The sequence below is a fragment of the Alosa sapidissima genome, chromosome 24 (assembly GCF_018492685.1).
Source record: "Alosa sapidissima isolate fAloSap1 chromosome 24, fAloSap1.pri, whole genome shotgun sequence".
NCBI lineage: Eukaryota > Metazoa > Chordata > Actinopteri > Clupeiformes > Clupeidae > Alosa > Alosa sapidissima.
This window is the reverse complement of record NC_055980.1, coordinates 12,653,723-12,675,579: the sequence shown is the minus strand read 5'-3', so window position 1 is coordinate 12,675,579 and position 21,857 is coordinate 12,653,723. Positions and strand designations below refer to the sequence as shown.

Sequence of the window (21,857 nt, the reverse complement as noted above, 5' to 3'; positions counted from 1 at the left end):
AAACTTTAACAAGAACAATGAAGATGAGCATAAATTTGTATGGACATTATCACAGCATTATAAAAAAGCAAGATAGGTTGCCAGTAAGAATGGGCAAACAAAGGTGTTGCTCTGAAGAAGATTTAATACTTTCCGTGAGCCTCGTTCTCGGGTAGAATCATGACAGTAGGAACATTCAATTGTGAACTTTCTATACCAGCTTACAAGTGGTATCAGTCTTCTCAAGGCCCCTTGAAGGTTGAAGAGAATGTCTGTGCTGGTGTCAGCTGTACATTTTGGTTTCATGGCCCCTATTGATCCCCTATTCTCCTGTGTTTTCACTTCATCAGAGGGCTGCCTGTATCTTTTCAGTCACACAGTGTTGTCTTCCCCTCCACCTTTATCTCTCTCCTCCCTTACTAGCTACATCAGTGGTTGGTCAGAACTTCATCAAGAATAGGTCATTGTGATTCCATTATAGTGTCATGGCATTTGGATTCTATTTGTTTGGGCCTTCGGTGTGCTCAAGATCATTAAAAAAAAAGGTAGGTTTATGTCTTTCTCTGAAGATTGATTCACTTTTTGGGAGGGGAATATGGTAGGAAAGACTAAGATTATTAAGTACTTCAGTGTCAATTCTTCAATTCCCAGTAAAATAGGAGGTTTGTGTGTTTCTAAGATATAGATACACAAACATTGATCCTTTTCTTGCTCTTTCTCTCTATCCCCAGATGAACTTGTCAGTCATTCTCTTGGTTGTGAATGTGGTTGTCCTTGTTGGAGCTTCAGATGGTGAGGAGTGTTAAGTCATTGTAATCCCCTAACGCATTTATTCTCTAATTCCTTAAAATATGTAAACAATCTAAAGGTCTCTTTGTAATATTATATGCTTCTGTCATAGCTTCCAGATATCTTATATGCTAACATTGCCATAAGTTTTATCAAATGGATGTATATGGGTGGTACTGTAGATTCAAGTCAATTACACTTAGGCTAATTAAAGTAGATTAAAGTTAATGCACTTAAATACATTTTCAGTGGAGATTTTCATTGAAGTTTTCTTTCGGTCTAGAACTAGGCTTAATCCATATGGTGATGCTATATATGGAGTAGACTGCTTGTCGCATGACAGTTTCGTGGCTATCTCCACAATCCCATTTTGTTTATTCCGAGTTCATACGAGAGCAATTGTCAGTGAATTCTATAGCCTACTCTACAAAATTAAGTTCTTTTCTCTATTTCTCCCAGATTGGTGTTATACAAGATGTGGTATGTTGACTTTGAAACATTTTGTACAGTTGCCATGATTCTCTAAAATTCAAGTCTATTTTCACTAGTTTTACTCTCTGACTGAAATCTATATGCTGACTCCTTTTACAATATTTTTAAAGCATGGTTCCCATTCACTTAAGTCAGTTATTTTAATACTGCTTCTTTTTAAATTAGACTTATCATGTTAATGGTTGATTATTAATTAAGAATAGGATAACATTAATTAACAGTTCCTGAATGTAACAAAATCATGACTTGCAATAAAGCATCTTTATTTCACACATGTCTGGGCTAATGACAGTGATTAATTGTTATTAATGTGCACCTAGTTTGGTAGAGAAGGTGACTTCAATGTGAGTTTGTCTCTGATTCCCTCCGTTGTTTTACTTGTATAGAGAATACTCCCTCTTACTGGGGCGATTATTATCCCAACTGCAATGGGGACAGGCAGTCCCCAATCAACATCAACACTGAACACGTCAAGGGCAGAAACGACCTGAAGGAATTCAACCTGGTCAATTTTACTAATAAGCAAACCATGAAACTACTCATCAATAATGGACACTCAGGTAAACAATGTACACTTCAGATAAACTCACAGAAATGGCTGCAGGTAAGGGCAGTCTGTGTGTGCGCTAAATTTGCACTGCCATATGACACAAGTGTGCATGCAGGGACGGACTGGGACTAAAAAGAGCCCCTGGACTTTCTTCCAAATAGGCCCTAATTACCATTTGCGCGCTGGCACACACAGTCTAACATGATACATTCTCACAATATGATTGTGCCAGTGAAGGTATCACATTCAAAATAGTGAGTCAGATTTGACAAAGATGATCATTATTGATTAATTATTATGCCTTCATTCATATAAGTAGCCTAAACCAACAGGGACGTCATATCATTATGGTACTGTAAATGGGGATCTATCAATAAATGGCCTTGAGTATCTGTTCATCTTTTTAAGACTAACAGACATTGCACATATACAAAGTCTACAACTTGATCAGGTTGGTGCACAGTGTATCATCAAGATGTGTATGGACGGGTTAGACCTATTGCAAATAATATGGTAGTTGTGGTAGCAAGCTAGACAAGTATACTGTACAATGCGACTCATTCTTTGTCGTTCAATAATGAGGCAACAACCTGTCTGTTTTGCGCAAGGCCAACAAATAAAACTGAAGCGCCATTACCAACAAACGTGCAAATGTGTATGTGAGAGGCAGGGACGACGTTGGAACCAATTTCTGTTAGTGAAACGGATGATGTGTATCATCTATCGCGCACATGTCGATTTCATGTCGATTTAAGATTTTTTTGTGTAGGCTAGGTTGAAAATGTATAGGCACAGTTTAATTTGACTTGACCTTTCACCCCAAGACCTTCAGTAGCCTATACCAGAGCCAGTTTACGGAGAGCCGGATCACTCCCTATTAACTCCATTGTACCTGCAATCTGCTGCAGTTCCGCTAGGGGCGATCACGAATAAGTGCAAAAACAATGGGGGTCTATGGAGTCAAGTGCCAAGCTTGTTCCGACATCAGGGACTTAGGGCCACACACACAGGAGAGGCTTCATATAGACTCTGCCTTCATTAAAGGCATAAAAGCCAAAACGGCAAAACAATTAAATGACAAAATCAGCAAGCACGGAAAATGTAAAAGCCATATCAAATGCATCGAAATTTTACAAAAAAGACAAGAGACCGCAATTGAGAAGGCAACTGAGAACAGTGCAGCTCTGTGGCGGAAACATCATGAGCATAGTTTAAAAACCACAGAGAACTGCATTCGCACAGCGTATATGATCTGCTACACTGATCTGTCATTCAAAATGCAGCCTCACCTGGTCGAACTGCAACAACTCAACGGTGTTGACCTCGGTAACATGCTGCATTCTGACAAGGCATGTCGGAATATGCTGATGTTTATTGCAGAGAAAATGTCAGTGCTTCTGGTGGACTTCCTTAAAAACTCACCCGACAAGTTCAGCATTCTCATTGATGAGAGCACAACAGTTTCAAATAAAACCTGTCTGATAATTTACATCAGAATTCCATTTGAAGGGGAGTGTTGCAATTTTTTCTTCCAACTTGCTGAGTTGCAGTCGTGCACTGGATCGGCGATCTGTGACACTCTGCTTCAGTGCCTTGAGAAGCAGGGTATCTCAAAAGACATGTTGCGCTCCCGACTAATTGGGTTCGCAACGGATGGGGCCGCCGCTATGTTGGGCCGATACAAGGGGGTCGCCACACTCCTACGCGAGGAGATTAACCCCAACCTGATTGTCATTCACTGCATGAATCACAAACTAGAACTTGCCGTCCATGACACTGTCAAACAAATTACAGATGCAAGTCATTTCCAGATGTTCACTGACTCCCTGTACGCCTTCTTCTCTCAAAGTCCAAAGAACATGCGAGAGTTAAAGCTTGTCGCTTCCAATTTGGAGATGCAAGCTCGCAGGATAGGAAGGATGTTTGACGTGCGCTGGCTATCCTCGTCGTGCACATCTGTGACTGCTCTTTGGGAAAGCTATCCAGTCCTGGTCAAACTCTTCGCGGCACTGGCTGAAGACACATCACGATCAACCAAAGACAGGGCCAAATGTAAGCAGGGATGGATTACTGCACGGGCCTACCGGGCCCAGGGGCCCAAGGGGTCAGGGGGCCCTGAAGCCCAAACCTTTGCATGGAATCATTGCCTCAATATCAACAAATCAGGATGTAGGCTATGAATCTGATTGAATTTAGTATTGGCCATCCCCAAAATGCACCAGAATACAGGAAATCACATCAAACAAATTAAACATGTTCTGGGGGAGGACACCTAAACCCCCCCTCCCACATATACAACAATAAGTGGGGGGCCCTTAATACATCTAGGCCCAGGGGCCCGAAATTTCATAATCCGCCCATGAATGTAAGGGAATTCATGCTAAGATGACTCGGTGGCTTTTCGTGGTGGAGATGGCATTAGTGAAAGACGCGCTCGAAACGATGCAGGCCCTGTCCCTCTTTCTTCAGAGACGAGATGCCACAGCTGTCACCGCCAATGCTGAGGTGGGCGTTGCTGTGCGGACACTGAGGTCCATGAGGAAGGCCGATGGAGTGAACATACGATGTCTGAAGGAGGAATTGGGCAGCAAGCAAACATTTAAGGGGGTTAATGTGTCTCAGCCGAGTGACTGAGAACAACGAAAGGCAGAGACCTTTCGTGAGCGCTTTTTCATCTCCTTGGCCGATAACATTCAGAGCAGGCTCAATGACAACGGCATTTTTTCTGCGGTGGCTGCGCTGAACCCCTCAAATTGGCCCTCCGATGAAGATGAACGGTTGCTCTATGGGGATGACAAACTTCTGACCATTCATAAAAGCCTTGCTATAGCCGACACAAATATGCCCACACTCCTCAAAGAATTTCATGAACTGAAAATGCACTGGTGGTGTCGCAGGGGAGACTTGCTCACCACTGTCTCCACGCTCCCTGTGTCAACTGCTGAGTGCGAACGTGGCTTTAGTGCGATGAACCACATCCTCACGGAGGAAAGAAACAGAATGCACGTCTCCACTTTGAATGGCCTACTGTTCATTGGTGTTAATGGTCCAGAGGTGGCATCATTTCCTTCAATTAGAGGTGGCATCATTTCCTTCAATTCCTTCATCATTTCCACAAATTTGCAGAATTGTGGATAAAAGAGCGCCGAAATGCTGCAGACAATGCCCCGACAGAAAAACCGAAAAAGCCACCACAAATTCTTCACCAGAGCCAACTGTTTACTTAGTCTAGTTTTCCAGACCTGTCCCTGAGTGTTGACAGCACGTTGTGCTATTTAGTGAATTATTTTGAGTGTTTGATTTAAGTTAATTGGAGGGTCTTTTCATGGAGAGCACTGATGCTGTTCTATGGTGCTTTCTGCCTGTTAGTTGCGCACGCATGTTTTCGTGACGTTGAATAGAAATCCATATATGGGTTATTAAAAGTTTTGCCATGTTGTGGACTAATCCACGGACCCGAAAAAGGGCCTTTCTACCCTTTGCGTTTTTCTCGTTTTATGCAGGCTAAAAGTCCAATGTTCTTGTCTATGAATAATAAAAAAAAACATCACCCCCTCTGTTTTTTTGTCAAATCGCACCCTGGTTGTTGCCCACAACACACTAGCTTTCTGCTAACGAATGACGTCATTGACGCATTTGAAAGGCTTTTTAGAACAAATAAGTGACTCAAAAAATATAATACTTAGCGGTGTGTATTTTCTCTGCCCCCTCTTTTGCATGCAACATTCAAATTTCTGGGCAAAAAATTATATCCCGAGAAAAGTGGATTTGAGGGGTACAGCTCCATAGACCTCCATTCATTCTGCACTTATTCGTGAGCGCCCTCATGTGGAACCAGAACTGGAACTGCAACCAGTTCAGAAACAGGAAGTTTTCCCGAGAATGGCGGTTCTCCCCAGACATTCTCTGCCTATACCCAATCAGTGAGTAATAATATACCAGGTTTGATGTGTATCTTTCCACCGGCATGGGAGATATTGGGTATATCCAAATGTGCTAGCATAATATTTTGGGCAGTAATCGTTGCATGGTTCATTCGAAGCTCTGCATTTTTTCTCTGTAAGGATTGGTGTTGTAGGCACCTGCAATTAATCTACATAAAATGATTCAAATGATACCATATGCTTTTGCTCTATTTACTGCCACATTTGACCCTTTTTCGGGTAATTCGCTTAGACTAGAAGGTTGGCATGCAAAAAGGCATGTGTGGCGTGAGGTAATGAGACATTTGTCATCAAGAGTTGGCAACCTTGGTGACGCTTTACTCTCAATGGGTGACGCTCGTGGACAAGTATTAGGGTGACACTGTAGCCTTTTCATTGGCCTCCTATCGTGAGAACGCGATGGTGGAAATGTTGCTAGTTTTCTTTTTCAAATTACTGATAATTGATAGCATAGACAGGGGTGAAACATTTATTTGGAGAGCTAGACACTGATTAGGCTACTTGTAGGGCTGCAGCTATCGATTCTTTTTGTAATCGATTAATCTAGCACTTTATCGATCGATTAATCAGATTTTTTTTTTTTGCATTATTATTAAACAACCAAAACAAATAATGCATAACGAAAATGACATGGCTGTAAAATGATCAAGCAATTGGCAGAGGTATTTATTCTAACTCCAACATTTGGCTCCAAAACTAAGCCCATTTATTGCAATTTACCCATTTAGTGTTTATTAAGTTAAGTACCAGTGCCAACAATTAATTAATGTTCAAAATGCTCTCTGTAAAATTGCAACCTCTTGTGCATGACTTGGCAAACTGGGCAAACAAAGCTGTCCAATTTACTGTATTTGTAGCGATGTCGTGATATAACCTTTAGGGCTAGGCTATCTATCAATCTATCTAGCCTATCTATCTACGCCTAGCCCTAGCCTACTTTATTGACGCTTGTCAATGTAGTGGATGTTTTCGGTTCAGATGCTTGTTCTTTTCCTTTTTGAGTAGCCTATGTAATGATCCCAAAACTTTACTTGAAAACTTTAGACATTCTCTGCCATTTATGGTCATCTTGACTCCGCAATCGCGCCAGCTAATTCAGAACGCATCACGATTCACGTGCTAGTGGTGTGCTTCCTGAACAACGGTCCGTGTGGAACAATCAGATCCCTGCGCGTATAGTGCGCATCATAGGAATTTAACGAGGCTTCGAGGCAGGGTTTTTGCCTCGAGTAATTTTTGTAATCAAGTTATTCGAGTAACTCGATGAATCGGTTCAGCCCTAGCTACTTGACTGATGAAGCATATTCAGATAGGCCTATGGCAGTTGGATTCACGGCCGTTCTGGACTTTTCCATAACGTCCAGATTGCCAGACCACCCTTGACTGTTTAAATATCAGAGGGGAGCACTGTACACTGATAAAAAGGCTCCTTGTGTCCTTGTCAGGTGTAAGAGTACACTATTCTCTGTCATATAAAAATACAAACAACAACAAGCAAACCAAACAAGCAAACAAACTTCATTGCCATGTCTGAAGCCAACTCCCCTCTGTCTTTCTGCCTGGTATAGTGAAGTGTAAGCTGGAGGCCGGTGTGGTGGAGGTCAGTGGCGGAGGTCTCCCTCACGAGTACTCCACAATTCAATTTCACTTCCACTGGGGACGGGAGGACCTCGAGCACTTTCCTGGGTCGGAGCACTCCATCGATGGCCACAGATACCCCATGGAGGTCAGAGAGGAGGCTTACATTTCAATTATTATAGTGTGTGTGTGAGTGTATGAGGTAGAAGAGGTATGCCAAATATTGGCGTGTTTGACTTTCTGTTCTTTGACTTTTCATGCGCACGCATGTATGTGTGTGTTTGTGTCTTCTCAGATGCATATTGTCAGTCTGAAGAAAGGCTATAACGCAACTCAGGCCAAAGCAGATCCGGAGGGCCTCTCAGTGCTGGGATTCTTTATTGATGTAAGTTGTAGTAACATATTAGTACCACATGGGGTCAGTGTTGCTAAAATATGCTTCAATTGCTTGTAGACAAAGTAGGTGAAAATTACACAGCATATCATCTGTAGTGGCCGTTTGTTAACAAAACTAGATGTACCGCATAGCGGTACAAAATATGACCGCCGCTCAGTCCTGTACATCCGTTCCGCGAAAATAAATCACACTTCAATTTGTCTCCATATTTTACTCCATCCCCCACTCTTGAAACTTTTGTGTATGCTTGTTTGGCATGCCTGAGTGTGTGTGTGCGGCTGCACAGAAAGTAGCCTACTGGTGCTGAAAAGGTGAATAGATTGTAGAATAGCCAAAGAAGATGTAGCATTGTTATAAAACTTTTAAAATCTCTAAGCAATCACAAGTAGGGCAGTTCATCACAGTTCATCCATTGCAACTGGATTGATGAAAGGTCACTTACACCTGTAGGCTACATTGTATTTGGGAAAAGCAAAAGGTATCAGCATAATGTTATTTTTTTTTTTTTTTTTATGTATTTTTAAACAAAAACATTTTTGGATGGATGGATTTTTTTACATTTGAACTAATGTAGCTCCAACAGCATCAACTGCATCCATTGCACTATGACTTGCGTGCCATTGTTGACAAGACAACAGCAGCAAATGAAATAGGTGAAACGTGGTAGGCCTACTGGTGAATTATCTGCCACTAAGGGCAATGAATGAAATTATTAGCCTATTTTGTGGTGGAAAAATGCAATGCTCAACTGTTTTGAAATATTTCATCTTATTCTGTACATAGAAAGAGAGCAGATGGGGATGACTCTGCTTTCCAAATCCTCTTTAAAAAGCCACCAAGAAGCCCAAGAAAGCTTAAGAAACTACAACAGAGAACTATAAAAAAAATGTCTTCATTGTGCAGGCCCCATTGAGGGTACAATCCCAGGGCCCATAACTATGAGATTTACTCTGACCACAGGTGATGGAAGGGGATGCGACAGGCATGCCGGAAGTCTGGAAGAATTTCTCCGACTTTGTGTCAGAAATACCAAACAAGGGTGAGCCATGGGCTTATGATATTGCTTTAATCTGTTGTTCAATCATCAACATAAAACATTCATTTCTTATGACCTAGTACGATAGTCATGTAATCTTGGTTGGTGAATGGTCTCCCTCCTATTTCCCATTTAGGTGATAACGCAAGTCTCTCCGCACTGAACATCTCCATTCATGACTTCCTGCTGGACGTCGACCTGACCAAATACTACCGTTACAATGGCTCACTGACCACGCCTGGATGTGATGAGGCTGTGGTTTGGACTGTTTTTCAACAGCCAATCCGCATCAGTGAAGATCTGGTAAGTCGCACTTCGGGGTAGGGGGTGGGGGGCATATGTTAAGCATATGCTAGATTTGATAAGGTACAATTTTATAATTGATTTCCCAAGTTACAGGTTCACATTTGTGAAGTGTATTTATGATTTTCTCTCTTGCTATATTGCTATACTTTTGAACATCAAAGCCCTGTATTTGTTCTTAACAATACACAAATTCGTGAGTAGCCAAAACCAATATCTTAGGCAAGCCATGCAGACAGTGTTTACATAGTGAGGCCTACCTGTTTCAGTTGGTAAGCAGTCAAAATGATAACAACGGTTGTATGCACCAATTATATCACAACGTTGATAAATATTTCTTTTACCAAATGAGTAAGCATGAATATTCCAAAGGAACTATCTATTTCATTAAGTCAGCTGGAGATATGATATCAGCGGCTGTATGCACAAAGTATGTCCTATCGTTGATAAATGTTTATTTTTCCAAGTGAGTAAACATGAATTTGCAGTTCCGTGCATGAAAAGACTGACAATATAACCCCCCCCCCCCCCTCCCCCTCCACTGCGGTGTTCAGCTAAGGTAAACTCTTAACTCTTCCAATCTAGTGTTTCATCAGCGCAGTGCTATCTATGCAACACATTGTTTTATCACATGCCACTGCCTGTGGTGTAGCGAGATTTCTAATTTGGATGTGAGGGAGTTTCTTGTTTTAGAGGAATTTCAACTGTCATGTAAGATTCACATAAAGTGACAGGTGGCTTTACTGAAGTGAAAGGTCATGTTACACAAGAGTCTGTATATGTGATGCCTCCGTGAGTAAAATCTCTGCCAGTATTATATTCGTGGTCATGCCTTGCTAAATGAATACAGTATTGTGAGACTTCCTTTTAGAAACGTAATGGAGTTAAACTCAACCACCCATCAGTTAAATGGAAATTCATCACCAGGTCTACATACCATTGAGCCATTTCCTGAATCAGACTTTCTCAGTAGATGTAACACAATTGCTTGTCTCGTGTATACTCTAGAGTGAGGCCAGGATTTTGTGACGGCAAAAGTGTGTTTTTTTCTGGTTCTTGTTCTTACTGTCTTAATTCAAATTAAATTCTTAAACCACCAACTTACAAAGGTATTTGGTTAAAGACAACTAGTCATTGTCTTTGCTTCCTCCTAACATACCTCCAAGATACTCAATCTCAGTAAATGACTTGTGACTATAATTTTCCACATCTCTGTAGAGACGAGACACTGCAGACACTACAGACATTCATCACATTCACATTAATTTGGGGTTAAAACCATTCGCATACAGATATGGCTCAAAGCTCTTTAACTTTAAACAAAATTAAAACAGAAACTCCTCACTCTCTCTTTCCCTCTCTCTCTCTCTGTAACCCCCACCCCACCCCACCCCACCTCACTCCCTCAGATCCTAAGATTCGCACAGCAGACAGGAGATTCTGACTTGTATCGCCCCCAGCAGTCACTCCATGAACGCAATGTTTACGCTTCAGCAGCCCTGGGTGCCGCAACTTCAGATGAATCTGGTATGACTTCATTCCCTTTGCTGACCCTTAGCTGCCTCCCTCTCCCCCTGTGTGTGTGAGTGAAAACACCCTCTGGTGTTCCTGCACGCTCAATGGTGTTTCAAGCCCCCAACGTCGTCTTCCAGGCAGCGCTGCCACCGTCGACTTAAAGGCACCTAATCCTAACCCTAACCCTAATCTTAACCCATGCCTAACCCTAGCGCCTTCCAGGCAGCGCTGCCTTGAAGACAACGTTGGGGGCTTAAAACACCATGAAACTTCCTGCTCAGTGCTGGGCCTGCAAATGGGAAACAAACTGACTCAACTGACTGTGGCTATTCCAAACATCAACAAGACTGTTCATTTGTCTTGAATGACTACACATTAGCACAGCAGTTGCTGTCATCAAAAAAAAACTCTTTGAAAACTCTGTTTGGGTGTTTGTGTGTGGACAGGGGAAAACAGAATTTTTGGATTGTGACATCAATGGCTGTTTTAGGGTAGCCATGTGGATGGAAATATTTCACAATATGAAGGAGGAAAAAATCCAGTTTTAAAAAATAGCCGACTTTGTGTGGCAGTGCTGAACAAATGGGAATATATTTCAAATGTTAAGTGTTCCTCCTGTGTAGCCTGCTGATCCGCTGGAGATATCTTACCCATACAAACCCTCTGGATGTGGAGATGGGACTGGCCTCTCTTACCACAGTGTGCATGATACACATGTACATGATACAGAATAGTCACCCATGCTCAGTTGCAGGGGGTCGGATCTCACTCATACTTACTTTCATTGACCCTTTAGTTGTTCAGTTGCTTGTGAATCATCTTCAGGTGGATCAGATTCTAGTGAGTGTTTATTTTCTAGTTTTCTCTTAGTTTCCTGGTCATCTTGCTTTTTTCCCAGTGCTTAAGCTTGGCTTCCACACTAATTGTATTGTGATGTTGTCTTTGTAATAATCATCCATGAGCAATTAATTCATCACAAACATCTTTTGTTTCACACCTGTGTCAAATATTCCATTTCAGGCCATGAATGGTGTCATCAGCTTCCACACTAATTGTATTGGGACGTTGTCTTTGTAATAATCATCCATGAGTAATTTATTCATCACAATATCTCGTGTTTCACACCCATGTCAAATATTCCATTTCAGGCCATGAATGGTGTTACAAGGAATGCGGTGAGTACCACAAAACCTCACTACAATACACTCTACACCCATTGTTCTTGTGAGCAAACGTCAGTTCATATTTATTTTTTTGAGCCTATATTCATGTAAAAAACATTTCCTTGCCTTTGTTCATTAATTTATTTTCATGATCATCTGTATGTGATTCTTCATATGATTGTGCATGACTTTTTGCGTACTGGGTCTTCCTACCAATATTCTGTCTGTCTGTCTGTCTGTCTGCCTGTCTGCCTGTCTGTAGATCATGGTCTTTCCCACTGGACTAACATCAGTGGAGCCTTCTGTAACGGGCAGAGCCAGTCTCCCATTAACATTAACTCCCACAATGCCACGTACAAACCCGAATTGGGTTCCTTCAGTTTCTCTGGCTTCTCTAATAAACACACAATGGACTATCTCATCAACAATGGTCACACTGGTATGTGCGTGCGCGTGCACACACACACACACACACACACACACACACACGTCATGGAAGAGTTTCGCCACTATCTCTAACTAGACAAGACTTCTTACTAAACTTATTTAGGTTTCAAACAAGAGAGGGGGGGGGGGGGGGGGGGGGATGGGGGTGGGGCTTCCTCCAAGACGGTCGATAATTAGGTAATTAGGAGCACCCCAACTTGCACACATACCTGTCAACACTCCCGTTTTTCCCGGGTTTCTCCCGTATTTCAAGGTCATCTCCCAGCACCCTCCCGTTTTGTTATTTCTCCTGGAAAACTCCCGTAATTTGCATGGCCATCAAACTTTATTAAAATCATTGATACATTCAGGTTGAAATACACCCTACACATACACGATCACTTAGTTTCAATTTCAACCGTTTTGTCATAGGCTAAAACCTGGCAACCCAAAACCCAAATAAGGAAGCGGGTGCCGACTGCGCAGCCTGGCTGAGTCTCGTCGTAAGCAAGCGGGCTAGTTGAATGGCCTACTCCAGAACTAGCTGTTGTGAAATTGTTGGGAATTTAATTGATTAACACATCACATAAACTGTTATTGAGTGTTGTTGATACACTGAACTTGTGCCCTCGGAACCAAATCTGACAGCTTTGGAGTTTTGGAAGTAGGCTGCAGGCAGGCAGCTGGTGGATACATAACTGGCATGCGTAAGGTAATGGTAAGGTAAAAGCAACGACCGAAATGCAGTGTTGAAACACGTGTATGAAACGTATTAAATATGCAAACACAGATCCGGTATAAACACTGACCATCCACCCCCTGAAAAAAAATCTCCCGTTTTTGGAAAGCTAAATGTTGACAGGTATGCTTGCACATGGCCAAATGGTGGCAGCCATGGGAGGTGTGCTTCCCCCATCCTTGCCCCTCTTAGTGAATACAATAGAAAATCACACCTGAGGATAAGCCAAATGGTCCCTAGAGAGACTCTAATGAATTATAATCATTCAAGGATAAACAAAGGATACTTGCCTAGAACAAAGACACAAGAAATACACTAGACTATAATGTTTATTCACAATTCTTTCAACACACACACACTACTGTATGTTTGATTGTGGATGTACAGTATATGAATTTGCATTAAATGTACACATAAATAATTAGCATGATATGAATGTAATTCACACACACACATGCAAATCATGATGGAACTATTTCATTCTCAAACATATGGCGGTTAAAAGTGTATATCTCTGTTTAGCCTCTATAGTAACGCTCTAAAACTAGCCTTTCACACCACTATCTGAATGTGTATTCATTACATTAAAATCTATTCAGTATTTTTTTTCCTCAATGTCATGATTGTTTTGATATGACCATGTTCTTTTTTATTTCTGTTATCATTACACCATTCTTTCTCTCTCTCTCTCTCTCTCTCACCTCCCCCCTCTCTAGTAAAAGCTGTGCTAAAGGAAGGCATGGTTAGGGTAGGAGGAGGGGGTCTGCCTAACGTGTACGACACCCTACAGTTTCACTTCCACTGGGGGAACAGCTCAGCGCATGACTTGGCTAGCTCCAACCACTCAGACAGCACGGAGTCCGATGGCAGTGATAGTTCGGACCAAGGTTCTGCTAGCAGTTCTGGGGGGTCAGAGCATGCACTAGACTCCGAGGTCTACCCAATGGAGGTCAGGGAGCACTACACTGGAATTTGGATCACTAGTTTTTAAACTATTTGCCATGTGTTCCCATTGCTGTCATTGTGCAATTTAGTTTTTGCCAATAATGTCTCTTTACCATGTATTTCTTTATGATCACGCTGAATCAATATCATACACTACGTTTGTCAAACATTAAGCCCAAATGTCAGACCTCTCTTGCCTTCTCTGTCTGTTCCTATTAGATGCACATTGTGAGTAGGAATGAAAACCTATCAGCAGATGCCGCTCCAAGTGACACAACAGGTTTCGCAGTGCTGGGCTTTTTCATTCAGGTACCATTCCAGAACCCTGGGGACAAGGTTCTGATTCTGAGAGACTCACAGACAGTCACATTAGTGGTATAGGAAGTGTTTACTCTTGTGTAGACCTCTCACCCCCTCAAGAATGGATAAAAGCATCACCTTTAACTTTAAGTAATGGCCTTTTACTGGAAGGCTCTAAGAGAGATCGGTATATGAAAGATGGGTTTGACCATGGACAAGTCTGTCCCCTCCATGGTACTGTAGGTCAGGATGCTTTGCTATTTGTAGGTCAGATCGTATTCATGCTGGTCCTATTTTATTCTGAGCTACAGTGTACTGCCATAAGTTGAGTAATGTAATCAAGTATGTCTCTGTATGTGTCTAGAGTAATTATGTATTGCTGCTAGTAAACCTGACTGTCCGACCGTACACTGGAGTCATTATTGATCGTTATGATATGCGTAGTATGATATTACACCTGATTACATTCGGTAAAAGTGCTCTGAACAATTATTTGGGTATCCCTTAGTTCCCAAGTCTACCTAAGATAATGGAGAAATCTGTCAGGTCCTGCATTCCGTCATTTAATCATTCTGTCTCCTTCACAATCCTTTCAGGAAACTGATGATGAAGACAATCCAGCGATCTGGAAAAATTTTACAGACCACCTTGCAATGATCCAGAACAAAGGTGTGTGTGTGTGTGTGTCTGTCTGTGTGTGTGTGTGTGACTCTGTGTGTCTGTGCACAACCTTGTGCAATATCATTTAAATGTCAAAATATAGCTACAAGCAAAAGGAAGCTTCTTTGAGAAATGAGATTCAAATATCGAAACTACCTGAGCAAGGCAAGCTTCTAATCCAGAGCCTCTGTATCTTAAGAGAAGCAGGTTACCAAGTGAGCATACTACAGAGTGGACAATGTATTACTATGATTACTATGATGATTAAGTGAGCTATTGTATAGTCAGTGTAGGGTGTGGGTGTTTGCAGGATTGCAAACAACAAAGGGTTGCAACAATTAGCTGCCAGTATAATCATTTGTATTTCAATTAAGCCAGTGATTTGCATACTCACTTGACATTTGTAAGTGGATGTTTAATAGTGTGAGGATAGTTTTGACAAAGATGTATTGTATTGACTTAAATTGCAACAGTAGGATCACTAGTTGTGTAAGCCCGGATGTGCTCACCTGAACGTATGCATGACTATGTTGGCATGGATGGGTCAAAGTCAAAGTCAAAGTCAAAGTCAGCTTTATTGTCAATTTCTTCACATGTTCCAGACATACAAAGAGATCGAAATTACGTTTCTCACTATCCCACGGTGAAGACAAGACATATTTTACCCATTTAGGTCCACAGACAAACATAACATTCAAGTAAACAAAAAAGTAAGTAAATAAGTAAATAAGAGGGCACATACAATAATGAAAAAATAAGAGCAGCAAAATGTGGTTGAAATTGTGTATAGACAGTCAATAAAATACTAGTGCAAATTCAGGCCTATAAAAGGCTTGGGTAGTTCTGTTTGACCTAAGTAAGAAGAAAGTGGCATAGTGGTGCAAGTTATGTAAGAGCAGCAGAAGTGTTGTGTTTTCAGGACAACAACACCAGTTGTAAAGTGTACAAGTGTGCAAGTGTGCAAGTGTGCAAGTGGAGTAGTGCAGGCAGCCATTTTGGGTCCAATGTCCAGGATGTTATGTAGCTGAGGGTGGAGGGGGGAGAGGAGGGAGAGAGTTCAGCATCCTTACGGCTTGGTGTATGAAGCTGTTGGTGAGTCTGGTAGTGCGGGAGCGCAGGCTTCTGTACCTCTTCCCAGAGGGCAGTAGATCAAACAGATTGTGAGCGGGGTGACTTGCATCACTCACAATTTTGGTCGCCTTGCGGGTGAGGTGGGTGGTGTAAATGTCCTTCAGGGAGGGGAGTGAAGCACCAATAATCCTTCCAGCTGTGTTCACTATGCGCTGCAGGGCTTTCCTGTTGTATTCAGTGCAGCTTCCGCCCCACACAGCGATACAGCTGGAGAGGATGCTCTCGATGGTGCCTCGGTAGAATGTGGTCATGATGGCTGGTGGAGCACTTGCTCGCCTGAGTTTCCGCAGGAAGTACAGGCGGCGCTGAGCTCTCTTCGCCAGTGATGCAGTGTTGGTGGTCCAGGAGAGGTCTTCACTGATGTGCACCCCCAGGAATTTGGTGCTGCTCGCTCTCTCCACCACAGCACCGTCGATGGTCAGTGGCAGGTGTTGGGTGTGACCTCTCCGGAAGTCAACAACAATCTCTTTGGTCTTGCTGACGTTCAGCAGGAGGTTGTTGTCCCTGCACCACGTGGTCAGATGGTCGACCTCCAACCTGTATTGAGTCTCGTCGCCCTTGGTGATGAGACCCACCAGAGTTGTGTCGTCAGCAAATTTCACTATGTGATTGTTGCTGTAGGTTGCAGTGCAGTCATGCGTCAGCAGGGTGAAGAGCAGCGGACTGAGCACGCAGCCTTGGGGGGCCCCTGTGCTCAGTGTGATGCTGCTTGAGGTATTGTTGCCAACACGTACTACTTGGGGCCTCTGACAGAGGAAGTCCAGTAGCCAGTTGCAGAGGTAGGTACTGAGTCCCAGTTTGTCAAGTTTGCAGATGAGTTGTTGTGGTATTATGGTGTTGAATGCAGAACTGAAGTCTATAAACAGCAATCTCACATATGAGTCTCTTTTTTCCAGGTGGGTGAGGGCTGGGTGGAGGGCAGAGCAGATTGCATCCTCTGTAGACCGCTTGGCTCGGTATGCAAACTGGAAGGGGTCCAGGGTGGGGGGGAGAATGGCTTTGATATGTGACATGACAAGCCGCTCAAAGCACTTCATGATGATGGGTGTCAGTGCCACAGGGCGGTAGTCATTGAAGCAGGATGGAGCAGTTTTCTTCGGCACAGGTATGATGGTGGCAGCTTTGAAACATGATGGGACGATGGCTTGCTTCAGGGAAGTGTTAAAGATGTCTGTGAAGACATCCTTAAGCTCCCCTGCACAGTCCTTCAGCGCACGACCTGGGATGTTGTCTGGACCTGTTGCCTTACGGGTGTTGATAGCAGCAAGTGTCCTCTTCACGCTGTCGGCAGAGAGGCACAGGGGCTGCTCATGTAGAGGGGGATGGGTCTTCTGTGGGCAGGTGCTGTTTTGTGCTTCAAAGCGAGCAAAGAAGCGGTTCAGGTTGTTGAGCAGAGGGATGTTGCTCTCACAGCTCTGTGGCGCGGGCTTGTAGTCCGTGAGGGCCTGAATGCCCTGCCATAGGCTTTGTGCGTTCCTGCTGTCTTTGAAGTGGGTGGTTATCTTGTGAGTGTATTCCTTTTTTGCTTCCTTGATGCCACGGGACAGGTTGGCTCTCGCTGTTTTCATGCCAGCTTCATCCCCAGCTCTGTAGGCTTTGTCTCTGGCCCTCAGCAGCCCGAGGACATCCCCTGTCAGCCATGGCTTCCAGTTAGCCCGAGTGATGATGTCTTTTGTGTGGGTCACATCATCGATGCACTTGGTGATGTAAGGGGTTACAGTGTCTGTATACTCCTCTATGTCTGTCCGGTTGTTGTAAGTGGCTGCCTGCTTAAACATTTCCCAGTCTGTTGTGTCAAAGCAGTCTTGAAGAGCATCGGAGGCTCCCTCAGGCCACACTGGGTAATGTGTTCCTCATGAAGTGAGCCTGTGATTGTTCTCCCATGTCCCCACAGACAGCACCATTGAACTGCACCAGGACATATCTCTTAAGGCCCTCATTGGGGATGTGGATCTTACAAAGTACTACCGATACCAGGGTTCCCTCACCACTCCCACTTGCAACGAGGCTGTAATATGGACCGTATTCAAAGAGCCCATCAGAGTCAGTAAGAACCTGGTAAGGAGACCCCATTTTGTCTTGCTTTTCATGCTCTTCAACTTCATTTTTGGGATGATAGCTTTGGGCTGATAGTCTTGTAGCAGATAAACATTAAAGCACTTCCATTTTTAATATTAGCTCAGGAAAGCCTTATCTTTGTAATCCACAGCTTTTAAAACCACTAGTGAGGCTTCTTAACTCATTGAGTGCCTTTTCCTTCCCATGCGTTGAGTGCCAAAAACGTAATATTACGTTTTTAGCTTTTTTTTATTTATTTACGAAACTAGACACTCTAACACACCTTATATGTGATTTTGGGAACTCTGTGATGAATGGAAATGAAATATATGACGATCGAAAACTCATGAAAACGCAAGATCTGGACATTTTATCTGGACGTTTGATCTTAACTCGGCTTTTGATGGTTGCCGCTTTGTTTCGAATCAGTCACTGATTAGCCTATCAGTGACATGCACGCCAGGTCAAAATCAGGTCATTTAGTTTCGTGGGTTTATCACTAGGTGGCAGGTCTCGTTAGATCTCTTCCTAGAAACTTTGCAGGCAACACTTCTCAGGTGCTGAAGGGAGAAATGGAAAAGTCGAAGAAAAAAAAAAAAAAAAATATATATATATAGTCCACCTTTCTACTAAGACAAGATGACTCTGACCACGACAGGTCAAAAACATTACAAGGAGTGACTGAACACCGTGCTGAGGAGGGAGCACATATTTCATAAAAGATGCAATATCTCTATTTCTTGAAAAAAAAAACAGGGATTTTGATGAAAACTAGCCACTGTTTAGCTTGGGATTTCTCAGGAACAGAGGTGTGTAGAAATACACGGTTTGCACCCACTGAGAGCTTAAAGTCTCGCCTTTTAAACGAGCCATTGTATGTGTTCATAGCTATAACACGGAATATGCTGTGGTTGTACAAAAATCATCAACAATAGTCTAGATTGCTGGCACTCTAGGACAAAGCTTCCGAAAACAGCTTGGCATTGAGTTAATTAGATTTCGGTGTTAGCCACCCAATGGAATCACTTCTGCTTCACCAGAAATTTGAATGACAAATTAGAGAGACGACACCCTTGGTGAGTTTCCCACCTTGTTGTTGCAGTCTTCCTGGAATTTTTCTTTTAAGCTATTGGGAAAAGCAGAGACCGTCCCTCGTAAACATCAAGTACAGATCAACGCAGTCTTCAAGTGAATTAAAAAAAAATGTCATCATCTGCCGTAGTTATGATCAATCTTGTAATATCAGACTCTGTCAAGATTTTCCGAATAAAAAAGGAATGAATTGAAAACATTTCACATGGACAGATCAGTCACAAAGCCTCTTTATTGACGGGCTTCCCTCGTGCCACACACCACACTGCCACGCGCCACACGCTCCTTCCTTCCTCATTCTCTGGCTCACTCTCTGCTCACATGTGGGGTGTCACGCTATCAGGTGACATGTCCTACTCCTACAGATAAGACATAACCTAGCTGTGACCCTGTTGGTGTTTTGTAACAGGATGTGGACATTGACATTTGCTTGCCAGAAAACTCCTTAGAATCAGTAATAATATATCTGGTGGCTGAAAAAAGACCTAGACATAGAGATGTTTTGGATGGTTGGAATGGTTTTAAGGAGCAAGTAGTGCAGGTCTGTCAGTTTTACAGATTCTTTTTGCTTTGTCTTTCTTACTGGGGTACAGGGTGTACTTTTGCCCCCCCCCCCCCCCGTCTCTAGCTACATGTGGGTATTGATCATACCTCTGATCTCACATGCTTACCAGCACTCGTCAACACGCAGGCAACACAGTATCACCTCCATCAAATGAGTGACTCATTGTGATTTTACATACATTCTAAGATCAGTCAGGATTAGAAGACCTTGATGACTGACATTTTGAGTTCCAAGGGGGATTTACTACTGAGGGTACATTTGCAGACAAAGGAAGCACAGCTATACATTAGCTTGAGACATTGTCCCTGCTGAGTGGGGTCACAGTCAAAGCTGTATTTTTTATTAGGTTTACCCTATAATTTGAAGAATGGCAGAGTGAGAGAGATTAGGCTGAGTGTCTGTGCAGAACAGGACAGGTGTGTGGAATATGTGGTCTGGAATGCACAGCCTCATGCGCGCGCGCGCACACACACACACACACACACACACACACACTTGCATCCTCACACACATGCACATGCACGCACTTGTATTCACCAGCACATGTACTATAGAGTGGGGGGGGGGGGCTACTTCAAACATGTTTTTCAGCCACTCATCTAAAATCTACAGTAGTCTGTACCCATCTTCTCATGCATATCTCATACCATGCTCTTAAACTCACACAGTAACCAGCATGGCCTCAAAACGTTACCGGCCAACTGGGAATTCTCCCGATTCTCCCAGATTACCACTCCTCTACTGCAGACCCACAGTATCAGGAGACAAATATAATCTGCATCTCATCATTTACTTCTCTCTCTCTCTCTCTTTCTCTCTGTCTCTCTGTCTCTCTCAGATAAAGAAGTTTTCCAAAATGACTGGGTTGAATAACGTATTCCGGCCTGTACAGCCACTAAATGGCCGACACGTGTACACAACCGTGACCGAGGATCACTCCTCTTCTCCCCCCTCATGCCTCTTCTCCCTCCTTCTGGTCCTGTCGTCCCTCTTTGCTACTCTGTGGATGAACCAGATACAGTAGACAAAAGATATACAAATACAATCATTCTATCATATTTCATTGCACCATATCACACAGCACCAATCATTCCAAAACAGTGCTGCTAAACGCTGATTTTAAAATAAATACATTTTTAAATAGATAAACCTTAAATAAATTGTGGAGTAGTGGAGTAAAATGTATCATATGTCTGGCATGAATAATATACAGTGTAAGGCCAAAATCACTTCTTCAGGTTTTAGAGTATATATTTTGAATGTTTATTTATTAATGTTTTGTAAATGGAAGTGGGAACAGGATTGTAAACTGATCATATTGATTAATATGCAGTTTGTAGAACATTAATATTGTAAAGGGCAGTTCACACCAAGAAGGATAACTATAACGATAACATAAGTATCACTCTAGCTAACATGAATGACAACGTCCATACGTAAACTATAGCGATAACAACATGACAAAGATACCGTTGGGGTCATAGTTATCATTCTTGGTGTGACCGGCCCTTAAATGAGGAAAGAAGTAAACAAATGTATTCTTCACTGATATCAATAAATTATCTTCAAGGACATTGTAATAAAACAATATGATATGATCAACAATAAATATTGAGACATTATTTTTTTCTGTTGTTTTTTGCAGTTGTTCTGTCTGCCTCTCTACATCTCCTATCATCACACCAGCAATCACACATGTAATTAATGCTTCACTGGCTTTTGGTACATTTCTAACTGCATTTAAACTGGCTCGGGTAACTCCTGCTTAAGAAGTCTTCCCTTGCTCCCACCCAGGTGGAGAACTTTCTCCCGGTCTCACTCCTCCCATGCTACTCTATAAAAGATGTAGAAAAGGTGGCTTCCGAACAAATCACAGAATTTCTCTCATGGAATGACCTCCTTGATCCTAATCAGTCTGGCCTCAAAAGTGGCCACTCCACTGAAATGGCTCGGTTGTCTGTGACAGAAGCCTTAACATCTGCCAGAGCAGTAGCTCAGTCATCAGTTCTCATCCTGCTTGACCTATCAGCTGCTTTTGACACAGTCAACCACCGCACCCTGCTATCCATCCATACTCCCAAACATTGGCATTACAGGCAAAGCACACTCCTGGTCTGAATCCTACCTCACTTGGGGATCGTTTAATGTGTCATGACTAGGATATATGTACGCATCTCACTGCCTCGCCACAAGCG

General features: G+C 42.7%; 1 protein-coding gene across 1 annotated transcript; it reads left to right on the top strand.

The window, feature by feature from the left end:
- Nucleotides 1–398: 398 nt before the first annotated feature.
- Nucleotides 399–21,284, top strand: LOC121699956 (carbonic anhydrase-like). The gene is made up of 16 exons (XM_042082530.1): nt 399–524; nt 711–771; nt 1,228–1,248; nt 1,647–1,820; nt 7,323–7,480; nt 7,628–7,717; nt 8,690–8,768; nt 8,902–9,068; nt 10,478–10,595; nt 11,732–11,758; nt 12,009–12,185; nt 13,628–13,860; nt 14,076–14,165; nt 14,753–14,825; nt 17,842–18,005; nt 20,501–21,284. Exons 1-16 carry the CDS (start codon nt 465–467, stop codon nt 20,684–20,686), a joined length of 1,878 nt encoding a protein of 625 aa, XP_041938464.1. The 5' UTR covers nt 399–464; the 3' UTR covers nt 20,687–21,284.
- Nucleotides 21,285–21,857: the final 573 nt, after the last annotated feature.